The sequence below is a fragment of the Blennius ocellaris genome, assembly GCF_963422515.1.
Source record: "Blennius ocellaris genome assembly, chromosome: 21".
In the NCBI taxonomy this organism is placed as follows: domain Eukaryota; kingdom Metazoa; phylum Chordata; class Actinopteri; order Blenniiformes; family Blenniidae; genus Blennius; species Blennius ocellaris.
The window spans coordinates 11,099,553-11,112,745 of record NC_137670.1 but is presented as its reverse complement, the minus strand read 5'-3'; the positions used below and the strand labels follow the sequence as shown (position 1 = coordinate 11,112,745).

General features: G+C 39.6%; 1 protein-coding gene across 1 annotated transcript; it reads left to right on the top strand.

Moving 5' to 3' along the window:
* Window positions 1-1,006: 1,006 nt before the first annotated feature.
* Window positions 1,007-6,101, top strand: LOC308145580 (5-hydroxytryptamine receptor 3A-like; the record flags this gene model as incomplete). Its single annotated transcript, XM_080517045.1, has 10 exons — window positions 1,007-1,087; window positions 1,407-1,570; window positions 2,083-2,127; window positions 2,257-2,366; window positions 3,878-4,047; window positions 4,148-4,305; window positions 4,596-4,806; window positions 4,894-5,061; window positions 5,286-5,371; window positions 5,883-6,101. The coding sequence occupies exons 1-10, from the start codon at window positions 1,048-1,050 to the stop codon at window positions 6,099-6,101; spliced, it is 1,371 nt and encodes a 456-aa protein (XP_080373171.1). The 5' UTR covers window positions 1,007-1,047.
* Between the last annotated feature and the right edge of the window lie 7,092 nt (window positions 6,102-13,193).

The following is a 13,193-nucleotide window of genomic DNA, read 5'->3' as shown; positions in this document are numbered from 1 at the left end:
TGTTTCATCAGTGTGAAACTGATCAAAACGACATGGTATTTTACAACCTATTGTTTAAGAAAATATATAGATATGCTTCGGTTGTTCCTGGATGTTGCAGTAATCCAATCACCACATGATAGTAGTGTTCTGCAAAACACAATTAATCACAAATGCAATGTGCTACCTGTTATTACTTTCTAACAGTCGGATATATGCAGGAAGTTATCTTATTCTGACCTAAATAACCCTTTTCGATGGTTTAAATTGCATGAAGAAGGTATTTTTTGAGCCTATCAAGCAATTCAGAGACAATAATTAACCTCACAAACATGTTTTTGGAATTCTTTCCCCATGTCTACTCTTTTATAGTGCAGGATGAATAAAAGTGGCTCAGTTAAGTATTTCCTATAGTCATCAGCACTGTTTCCACTCAATTGAAGAACTTCAAAGTAACATTTAGTTCTAAGTTAAATAACAAGAAATGATTGAAAACATAATGATTGCCCTGTTGTGGTTTTCCATGGATGATACGATTACAGCACACTCATTAAAGCATAAAACCACTCAAATTGCTTCCATTCTGCACAGAAAGATGCTTTCTAGCCAAATGAGGAATCAGCTTTCATGTTCAGCTGCTGGAGGAGAAAACAAGTGGTTTGAAATGGGAACATTACTCGTAATGTCATTACCACATCAATTTAGTGAACAAATTCCTGTTTAATTGGATTCCACCAATTTCACATGCAGCGTTGATGGACTGTGAGCATTGATGTCGACAGACAAGCCGTTACGCTTTTCTTTCCTTTCTGCATCCTGACAAGAATAAATCCTCCCCACACCTGTAATTGTTATGTCCTCCCTAAACCAATCACACCTCCCCGGAGCAAATCCTGACATACAGCCTCACATGAACCGTCTGTCCTCCGCTCGGAGACGTTTATGGCCCCGGGTTGCGGCTGCCAGCTCCTTGTTTCAGGCCTGGAGCCCAACCCCTCTCACCAGATCAAATCAGAGGACATTAGCTCTTCCAGCTGGAAGCACAATCACTCCTGCACCGCCGCAGATATGATGCGTGTGGTTTTTCTCCTCCTCATCCTCCTGGCAGGTAAGAAACTGTGTTTGAAAACTTACTATTACTGTCATTTTACTTTTTTACAACAGCAGAGTGATTTCTCTATTTTGGATGCAAAACTTTAGCTTTATGATGTAATTTACAATGTACTTTAAACTAGAAGTCCAAATTTAAACATCTTACAAAACATAAAGAATGAAAAACAAGAGGTTTGTTTTTGTTATATTGCATTTCAATCAATCTTTGATTGAAGCCTATTTTATTCCTTGTACTAAATAACATAATTAAAAGGATAATGAATTATACAGGCAGGGACCATGAGAGCAGTAGTGTAGTATCTTGTGTTTTGCAGCAGACGAGGTGTCTTTGGACAAAGTGTGCAGCTATCAGGATGTTTTGGACCACCTGAACCTGACTGCAGATAACAGCGTGTTCAAGATGACCCGGCCGGTGCTAGACCACACTCACCGCACCACAGTAAAGCTGGAAATCATCCTCTACGCCATCCTGGCGGTGGTGGGTCGCTGCTTGTTTGTTTCCGGTTTATTTCATGTTGCATATGCAAATGAGTCTGCTCAGCCAAATGTTATTTTAGCTGTAAGAACAGGGAGCGCTCACATGTTCTCAATAGATGCGCACCCCAAGGCTTGCACTCGTACACTGCACATCTATTGGGAACAATACGGTATTTATTTTAAGACAATGAGACCACATTTGGCCCGCGGGCCTTGAGCTTGACACATGTCCTCCATTGACTCTGGTTTCTTTTCTGTTTCCTTGAAATGATTATCTGTGATGTGGTGTCGTTTATACGTCCACAAGAAGACATTTTATTTCTGGATGAGGAACCTTTCTATGAGGACTTTCCCCCTTGTGCATACATGGGTTATGCATGTCATCCATCCATCCATCCATCCATCCATCCATCCATCCATCCATCCATCCATCCATCCATCCATCCATCCATCCATCCATCCATCCATATAATTAATATATAATGAATGTGTTATGTGTTTTTCTGTTCACAGATTGAGAAAACACAAACATTTATCCCGTTTGTTTGGGCCATGATGGTGAGCTGACTGAGTTTTTATTCCTTCAGTATTTTAAACTTGTTTATTACCTATTGATAGTTTTTTTTTTTTTACTTTTCTCAGTAGTTTGTGCCCTTTGTCTCTTCTGTTGGTCCACCTTGAGTGCAGGTGTGGGACAATGAACGCATCCGATGGGACCCCGCTCAGTTTTGTGGAATCACTCGAATTTCAGTTCCTTTAGACATCCTGTGGAAACCGGACCTGTTCATCTACGAGATGTAAGTCTGCAGCACGAACAGAAAAGAGCAAGGCTTGTTACAGATACACAGGAATGAACAGGGTTTTTTTTTTTTTTATTGTTATTATTATTTGAAATCAATCTATTAGCTCATCCCAGGCTCAAGAAGGACTTTTTAATTACTTGGAATATCACTGTGATTTCAATCCCATCCTTACCTGAGAATATAAAGTACAAGTATTTTATTCAACTCAAATAACAACCAAATGAATTACCTAACCCAATAGTCCATGTTCAGTCATTTCATCACCACATCCTTCCAGCTATCTGACACTTTGTGATTCACACGCAACAAACGTCTCAGTAAATTAAAGTAGAAACTTGTAAAATAGGCTTGGTTTCAAAGGGTAATGGTGTTACTTCTGTACAGGTAAAAGCACAACAGTGCCACTTTTGTGCATTATGTTTCAGTGGTGATTGAGCTATTTCATATTTCTGTGAACTTTGATTTGTCATCACAAAAAATCAGCGATCTGACATGTCTCCTATTGGACCAAATTCTGAATTCATAAGCCTGAACAGGCTGGTTAGCTCATGTAACATTAGTACCCATACGTACAGAACATAATACACCAGTGCAATAACACTATAAAAGCAAAGTGGTAAAAGTCAACATACAAAGAAAGGTGCTGCTGCCTTTGTAGAGGTTTGTGTGCAGAAATCAGGCTCATGTCCTGACCCTGTCGATGTTTAAAAACCATTGCGCTGAAATCTGGAACAAGGCCCAGAGCTCAGAGCATTTAATATGATGCGCAAATAAAGCCTATTGATTCAATATGACTATATTGTTCCAAAAAGGATTGGCTTTCTCCTATTTGTTTGCCCAGTGTGAGATAGAGCCTGATGGCAAGTGTTTCTATCTGTTGGTGATTGTGTCAGAAATCCCTGCTTAATTACAAGGCTGAAGGGATTGGTTTATTGACAGCAATGTTTTTGTAATAGTGGGTCAAAACACTTTGTACACACTACTGATGTTTGTCCTGTTTGCACATAAAAGATACGCTGGCTGTGCAATGTCCAGTTGGCTTGAAAGAACTATATTCCCATAATAATAATAATAATAATAATAATAATAATAATAATAGAGCTGATGGAGAAATCAGTCAGAAACCGAAACCAATATTGAAACACCGCCACAGAAATTCCATATAATGGGGAAGATATAGAAATTTGGATCATTTTAATAAATTTCTTGGTCATAAATACTCACGTAAAAGTTGTTCAGTGTTTAATAATTACACATAATAAATTCGCTGATGCCCCACATGTTTATCGCATTTGTTTAGTAGCTACCTATTTCTTTGGGTAATTATGGGCAAACATATTATCCTGCAGCTGTGTCAGCAGGAGCGCCAGTGTCTGTTGATCCAATTTAGATCATCCTTCAATGTTTATGCTCTACAAACATTCATGAAAAGAGTGTGTGTTTGCATTTGTATGCTCGTGTGTGTGTGTGTGTGTGTGTGTGTGTGTGTGTGTGTGTTGTTTCAGGGTACAGAAGGATGACTCTCCTCCTAACCAGTACGCACTTCTGCACCACGATGGCACATTGTTATATGACCAGGCTATGAAGGTGGTCAGCACCTGTAAGATGGACGTCCATAAGTTCCCCTTTGACATACAGAGCTGCACCATCACCTTCAGCTCCGTGATCCACAGCGGTGAGGCTGCTGTGTCTCTATTTCCGTACGCTTTTCTTTGCTTTTCGTTTGACTTGTATTTTTTCCCCTTCTTTTCGCCCCCCCCCCCCCCTCCCTGCAGTCGAAGAAGTTCATCTTATTCCATTCTCAAACACTTCTCGGGCGACACAGTTTTCCATGGATGTGTTGAAGACTCAAGGAGAGTGGGAATTTCTCAACCTCTCCGTGATCAGCACAAACTTCACCATGGACAGAACCTGGGACCAGCTTATATACACAGTAAGCAGCAAAGGAAAGGTGAAATGATAAATGAACCCAACATTCACGTTTCTGCAAAGAGAAAGTATGGGCGGAAAACTTGGCTGCGTGGTGGCGTCGTGGTTCGAGCTCACGCTTCACATCGAGCTCCGGTTTGATCCGAGCCGAAGGGCCTCTTCTGGCATGTTCTCCCTTTGAATTCAAAGTGATTTCCCTTCAACTTACCCCCACAAGTCCAGACACAGATGTTGAATGTGCTGGACTATCCATGCTCGTGAGTCTTGTTTACCAATGACCTTGTCTGTTTCCAGTTCACGGTGAAGCGAAGGCCCCTCCTCCACATTACCAACTTTCTGCTGCCCATCCTGTTCTTCCTGTGCCTGGATCTTGCCTCCTTCTTCATCGCAGACCATCGAGGGGAGAAACTGGGATTTAAAGTCACCGTGCTGCTGGCCATCTCCGTCCTGCTGCTCATTCTGAACGACATCCTGCCCTCCACGTCCAACGAGACTCCACTCATAGGTTCAGATGCTTGCCTTAAGCGACAAATGTCCAGTTGGGAAAACAAAAAGCACCAACGGCCTGTTTCTTCTTCTTCTTCTCACCCAGCGACCTACTGCATCGTGATTTTCGCTCTGATGCTTCTCAGCCTGCTGGAGACCATCTTGGTGACGTATCTGATGGAAAAAGACTCGGAGAACATGGTCGGGTGGGGAAACACGCTGGTGGACCGACAGGAAAACGTCAAACGCCGAAGCAATGACGACTTAAAGGGTGGTAAGCCAATAATCAACCGATTCAATCCCATAATTCTTTTCACTGTGTCACACTTCCAGGTTTACCCAGATGTACCTCGGAGATATGAAACCAGCTTCTTTGTTCTATTGTGATGAAATTCTTGCTGACCTCAAGCTGAGGATGTTTATGTACCCGTGTTCTTTTATGCAGAATAACTCGGACTCATATCACCTGTGTGTTTGTTCTTCTTTTTTTTTTTTCAGAGGACAAACGGCAATGTTTTTCTTCCTGCATCTGTAAAGTGTCGGACAATAGAAAACCACACGAGCTGCTCTCGGTTTCAGAAGAGGTACGGCCGTCTACACACAGAGAACAAATGACCGATGCAGGGCAGGTAACCAAAATCATTTCATGGTCTGTTTACTGACGACTCGTTTACACCTGGCGCTAACACGCGTTTCGATTGATCAGATGCCACGTGGCGAGACTGTTTACATTTGTCCTTATCATGTGTTCTCGCACACAAAAACGCTGCGCGCGCTGATGACGTTTCTTTATTATATTGTGTATTTTTCCTGCGATGTCGACGTCACAACACATGACTGTTTGAGTGAAAGCGCTTCGATGACTGTTCACGTTTGTCTTCAGGGCTTGTGACCCAATCCCCTGAAACGCATGTTAACGCCAGAGAAAGTCGACATTTCATTACAATCTCCCTACAAAACGGAATTGTTTACACATTTTCCAAGTGTGGAATACTTTCGTGGCGCCTCATTTCTTGACGTCGTCATCATCATTATCATCTGTGCCTTTGTTAGGAGGCAAAAGTGTGTAAAATCTGTCCACATGGCTGTGTGCAGGTCAACAACGGCGTCCAGACGGGAGACTCTCATGTGTTGCTGTTGATCCTGGAGGAGCTGAAGGAGGTGCAGAAGACCCTCAGTGTGCACCTGAGCTGCAGGGTGGAGGGAGGGAAGTGTGCCCAGTGGGCCACGAGAATCAACATTGCTTTCTTCTACTTCTACATTTGCACCGTGTGCCTCTTTCTGCCGTTCATCTTCCTGAAGTGGACGAGTTAAGAGGATTTGTGGATTGTGCTTCAGCTGCCTCCTCGCAATGTAACGCGTGAGATTGTTGGTTTACAACAAACACATCCACAGGTGTTTAGATGAACCGAAGCGGTGAATCAGATGAAACAAATATTTAAAATAATTTGTGTTTTGTGTTGTATTTTTTTTGCTGATTGTAGAAGAAATTGTGCACATTTCCACTTTGTCAGTCGATTAGCTAAGTAACATTTCCTCCTCCCAAAATGTTTGTTTTTGTGAAAAAGTCAACATTTGATTAAGAATCTTCCGACAAATCCAATTATTTTTCATTCTGTGATTTTTTTCTTTCCCACTTTTCGTCCGCTCTCCTTCATTTTCTTGACATTAGAGCCCAGAGTGATCATCATCATCATCATTAGCATCATCATCATCATCATCATCTGAACCTTTTTGAGGAGGCAAAAGTGACAAAAGTGTGAAAACAGAAGAACTGAAGACAGGGCAGAAGTTCCTTTACTTTTAGTATAAATAAAAGCACACAGAAAAACTCTAACAAAATTTCTACAAAACCCGAATTACCTAAAGAAAAATAACAGCAGTTGTAACATTATGCAATTTGTGAGAATTTCTTGTAGTGACCAAAACAATGTAATATCCAAACACCATGTTTAAATAGTTCTTTTCTAAATTAGTTGCATGCATAATTGCAACTAGTGATCTGACTTTAAGCTTCGTTTCACACTCTAAAGCTGCTCTAAAAAAAGGGTTTCATGTTAGATTATCGTTGGTGCCTTCTCCGAACACAGGATTTCTGCAGCCTTTATCATGTTTTCATAAATTCATCATCACACATATTGCTGTGTGCTGATTCGACTATGTTAATAAAGCTAATTTCCAAGTTCTGTGTTATCGATGCCTCTGTCTCAATGCTGGAAATCTGTGCAGTCCTCACTCAATTGAATAAAAGTTAATTTTATTGAAAAATTTACTTTGACTTCATTATTTCTTCTGGTTTCCTAACTAATAATGCATAAATAAAAACAAATTACACGTCTCTCACACATTTTGTTATAAATAAATGACATAAAATGGTGTTGAAAAAAATATTTGAAAGTATTAAGCATATTGTTTGGGATTAAAGTTATAAATGTGCAGTAACAAAAACACGTGTTAGCGAAAGTTTTTTTATTGTTATTATTGCTATTTGCAATATATTGTCTCGTTGCTTTGCTATGAACTCTTCATCAAAATACGATCGAATGTTTCAGGTTTGTAAAAAAAAAAAAAAAAAATGAAAACCTCTAAATGAAGGTTAGTCCTTTTTTAATTGAAACATAAAGATATAAATAGTTATCACATCAAGCCAAATTCATCATTATTTCCTATATGAAAGCCAGTATGAGAGAAGCTAGTTAATATTAGACATCACAATTAAATGAAGCTGTTGATGAGTTTAAAAAGACGCATGAAGTCGTTTTCAGGAAAGAGGAGCAAATATTTTAACTGTGGCAGATCTGAATGGCGTCCTCTGCTGGACAACAACTACATGTTGAATCCAGTTGTTTTAAAATCTATTTAAACTTAACGGCTCACAATATTTAAAAAATGTGACCAGCCAGTAAAAAAAAAAAATCCCAAACCCTTCATGATTTGGAATGCGTGTAGTAAATAGAAGATATCAATCCTGAAGTGTTTGAGTCAATATAAAGATACACCATGATGTGCCAGTTATGCAGGCATATCTCTTGGACAGTGGTGTAAACCTGATCAATACCACATCTATTTATAGTCTGAAAAACAATCTCTCAATGGGCTTTAGGCCCCCCTCAAGTATTGCATGTTGAACATAGACACACATAAAGAGATGTACATAAAAAATTACCCAGAATATAACTCAGTACTTTAAATGGTTGCAGTAGTTTTCTGAATACATTGATGACGTCCAAAGACAGTTATTCATGAAGATATATTCATCAATCCCATACACTTACTGGGAACATCAGAAATATACTAAACAAATACTGTAAATCTGATCAAAATAACAAGACCAACTATTTCCCCATATTTCAGTGCCTCTTTTCCCACCGTTACACAAAGAAATATGGGGGAGGTGTGTTTTCAACGTACTTGTGTGGGCTTTCCTGATTCAGTGCTCTGCTTTCCTGCCGCAGTCCCTTAAATAAGTGCTTCAGCTGAACGAATAACCCTTGGATGGTGTATGCATTAACTTATGTGTTTAATTAATGTGTTTTTAATGTGTTTAATGTGGTTTTTTTTATGTGTTTTTCGGTGGATAAGTGCAGTCATTTTTCTTTTTGTCCCATTTACACCATCATGTCATTTATGTGCAATTTCCAGAATGCTTTTCCAGAAAAAGCTGGCTTGAACACAATTATATTAGTATCTGATTTTTTTTCCTGTGGAATCATTATTCCCCCCCTCAAGAAAAGCACATAATGCTTGTGTATGCAATCTCAATAAGACGATTAACAGCCATTACGATCAATTTTTGTCCCCATGTCTCGAGAAACTGCAGCAGGCTGACCGGCTCTTAGACTAATGGAACTTAGATAAATAAATAAAGTAAAGGATCAATGATTTCAGAACGCCCACCCACTCTTCCTGCATTAAGTGATGATGTTGTTGCCACAAGAGGTTTGATCACATTTCGAGAAAAGCCCTGTAAGGACAAGGACATCATAAACGGTGCAGGAAGCAGAGGAAAGCGTTGGTGCCATGATGCTGACCGGTCTCTTCTCCATGTTCATCCTCTCAGGTAAGTTTTACAAACACTCTGAAGGATTTAAGGAGGATCTTGAACAGAAACTTCCTTTTAAATCAATATGAACTTCAAGGGTTGTCTAATTGATCTTCTGGTGTTTCCACAACATTGTGTCAACTAATGTAGATTTATGTATAGAAATCCACCTGTTTGATCTCCTAACGTCCTCCTACTAATGACCTTTCAGTAACCACAGTCACTGCACATGTCTGTGACCACCATGTTGCCATGTTTCTCGCTTATTTGCTTGCAGTGGACGGGGTTTACTCCGAGCGCAACTGCAGCTATCAGGATGTTTTAAACTACCTGAATCTGACCAAAAACAAGGAGCTCTACACAATGACCCGGCCTGTGAAAAACTATAAAATTCCAACTAGCGTCTACCTGGAAGTCCTGCTTTATGCCATCTTGGATGTGGTAAGAAGAAGAAAAAAAAACTCATTTTCAAACTGTTATAAATACTTGTGTAAGAAAATACTTTGATGAGAGAAAAAGGGCCAATTGAATTCAAATAAGTAAAACAAACCAAAACACTACAGATGATGAAATGATGTTTTAACTCTTTGGATACACAGTGCTTTTTTAAAAGCATTTACCGTATTTTACACAGTTCAACTTATGGTCAGCCTTTCCAGATTACACGTCTGTTCTTGGTCTAAGACTTTGTGAAATACATTTCCAAATAAATGTGACTTAAAGTCCAGTGCAACTTCTTTGACTGGTGCAACGTATTCTCAGAAGCGACTTATAGTCCTGAAATTACAGAACATGCATGCTGATGTGCACACAATAACTATTATTATTTATTCTGATTGTAGATAGTTTTACAACAATACCATTTGTTGTAATGTATTTCCATAAATATACCTGCTTTGCATTGCAGGTTGAGAAAGACCAGAAATTCATTCCATATGTTTGGACTGTCATGGTGAGCACTGTTCGATTTGATGCATTTGTGTGTGTGTGTGTGTGTGTGTGTGTGTGTGTGTGTGTGTGTGTGTGTGTGTGTGTGTGTGTGTGTGTGTGTGTGTGTGTGTGTGTGTGTGTGTGTGTGTGTGTTTCTTTCTGTACCAGTTTAAAATTTATATTTGTGGGTTTTAATCCTGATCTTGGTTTATCCAGCGATCTTCATAGTGTTTTTAACTCTTATTCACTGTTATTCTTAATGTTTGCTTGTTTTTTTTATATACATATATATTTTACTGCTGCAGAGGTGGCACAATGAATATATATCCTGGGATCCAAATCAGTTTTGTGGGATTGATAATGTTTCTCTTCCCACTGACAAATTGTGGAAGCCAGATCTCACCATTGAAGAAATGTAAGTAAATCTTTTTACACTATTTTTCTTCATGCAACTTAATTATCAAGGAAGTTTTATCAAAACGAAAACAAACTAGGACAGAATGTCAGACTTGTGTACCCCAGTGGAGAAACCGCATATTTCCTAAAATGCATTATCAAACGGGTCATATTATACAGCTTTTCAACCCTTTCACATGAGTGTCATTGGTCCCAAAATGTTTTATTCAAAATTTATTGCCACAAATCCAGCTTTTCTTTGATTTTACTTCATTTGAATATTGGATCACTGGAGCTGCATTCAGAATATGCTGTGTCTGTGTGAGCTGGACTGGCTCCGCCCACACATGCCCATCTATGGAATAGGAAGAAGTACTTCCTCTCGTGGTGCCATGTGCCAGAGCAGAGCTGCTTAACCGTGGGCGGGTGAAAGGGAGGGCCTACCTTGATTGTGATTGGCTAAACTCTCGATGACACTTTATAGGGTTTGATTTCTGATTGGCTTATTGGAGCAAGACACTTTTTAAAAACCGAAACAAGCCAGGGAGAGAGATGAATGGTTTTCTTCTCTTCTGGACCGTCGTTCCAGGTATGGGGACACATATTACTGTTGGAAAACCATCACAAAGGGCCTTTTGCATAGTATGACCCCTTTGAAACAAACTTGAATGACCTCCATCTTGGTTCACTCTCAGTTATGTCATTGTGTGAGTCCAGGCCAGGCGATCACAATACATGAAATTGCACAGAATCAATCAGCCACAAGAAGGATTAATTGCTTACAATGATGCGTCATATATTGAACATTGCAGTCGTGATTAGTCACATACCATAAGATGTTGCTATGAGGTAAACAAACAAGCTTTTATTCAGTTGATATCTGCACGTGTTTCTGCGTTTCCCTGCAGGACAGAGAGGGATAAAGCTCCCCCGAGTCCATATCTCACCATCAACAATATGGGTGACGTTGAAGTTCAGGATGACCAGGTGCTGGTCAGCACCTGCAGGATGCACATCTACCAATTCCCCTTTGATATTCAAAACTGCAACCTCACCTTTAAATCTGTTATTCATACCGGTAAGTGACACTGTTTGTGTTCATAAATAATCAAAACTCTGATTCAGGCACTTAGAATCTGCGGTAAAGACTGTGGTTGGTGTGTATGAAATTAACAATGGTGCAGACGGTTATGACTCAAGGCAAAATAATGTACCGGTAATAGTTTTAAGACTGCCTGAGTGAGATAAACTTTCTGGAGTGCTGCAGGAAGTTTTATTTGGGTAGTAACACTATTTTTCTTAATTTTTTAAAACAGGTGCAAATGAGACACTGAGATACTTTCGAAGCAAATGGCACACAAAATAAGTATATCTGTCAAGCATGTTTGCATTCATGAAGATGGAACATCAGACTCATGCTCCTGTTACAGAAAATACTGTGAGGAGTCTGATAATCCTCAGCCCCCCCCTCAATGATATATGTTATCTAACTTTATTAGAAAGCCTTTTTTTGTGTTGCATCTCAAACATTCTCCACACGAGCTTTCTATTTTTATTTTTGTCATATATGATTTGATAACTCCCTCCATCAGATCCATGGCATCACATTTCACTTTCAGCTCGTGGGGGCTCTGAGCTTCATTCGATCACTTTCATTGATACAAGCAACATGGAAACGATCACGTTGACACATGATCATTCTCCTGTAAACAGCAACTTAAACTTTTCAATGTTTGTTTTACATGTGTTGCAACTCACATTCTAAATGAATTACCCACACAACACATACAAACTGAATTTTTTATCTATTTGTTTCTTAGATTTTTTTATTTAATACATTTTTTTATACCACCATACATATCTTTCCAACGCATCTTTGTCTTGTTAGAATAGAAACATACATTTTCTTTGTTTTGATAATTGAGTCACAATATTGAGTACAAGGACATACAATTGAATAAAATATTAATAAATTACTGGCCCAAAATGGCCAACATAAAACTATACAAATACCACACAGTGGCAAAGGCTTAGGCCCTGTTTATACCACAAAGTTTCAAGTGAACATGCATCGTTTCTTTGTTTGCATTTCATAAAAGTTTCACGTTTACACAGCAACATTGTGAAAGCGATGTCCATTTCCATGGAAAAACTGTAACACTGAACACAATGGAGTTTTCATGTTGGCCCACCAGTAGGTGCTGCTGTTTATTTTTGTAATAAAACTAAACACACATACACGCAGAGAACAATATGCTATAAACATTAACAATGGCGAGTCCACAGACATTCATGTGGACATACGGCGAAGTTGGATTGTTATTACAGTGACTGTCAACTATAAAACTACCCAGTCCCAGTAGAATATGGAGGCCGCCATTGTTGTTATTGTCTTTCCATTTTTGTCATGTGCTGAAGAATCATGTACAGGTACTATGGCCAACTTACTCCAATAATACATTATTTCTTTACATTTCTGTGTTGTTTGCATGTGTTTCCACAACATAGCCTAACAGCACTTTCATCCCCACTTCAGTCAGAGACATTCGACTTCAGCCCAGTGACAATTCCTCGGAGGCCACTGAATGGTCTCGAGACTTGATGAGGACTCAGTACGAGTGGCTGTTCATCAACATGACGGTCACCTCCCTCAACACCAGCGATCAACATGGACAAGACTTTGTTGTTTACACGGTACGTAGACAAAATACGAGGGAGATGTGAGTATTGAGTAACTGTTTGAAGCTCAAGCATTAAACACTGAATGGTTTCTTTCTGTCTTCCACAGTCACCCTTCCGAGCCAGACATATATATGTGTGTAATTTGTAATAGATCTCGTAATACCAAAAACTTGAGCCTCACCCTTACGTTCTCAGATCACGATGAAGAGGAAGCCCATTCTCTACATTGTGAACTTCCTGCTTCCCGTCCTCTTCTTCTTGTGTCTGGACATGAGCTCCTTCCTGATCTCGGACAACGGGGGCGAGAAGCTCAGCTTCAAGGTCACCGTGCTGCTCGCCGTCACGGTGTTACAGCT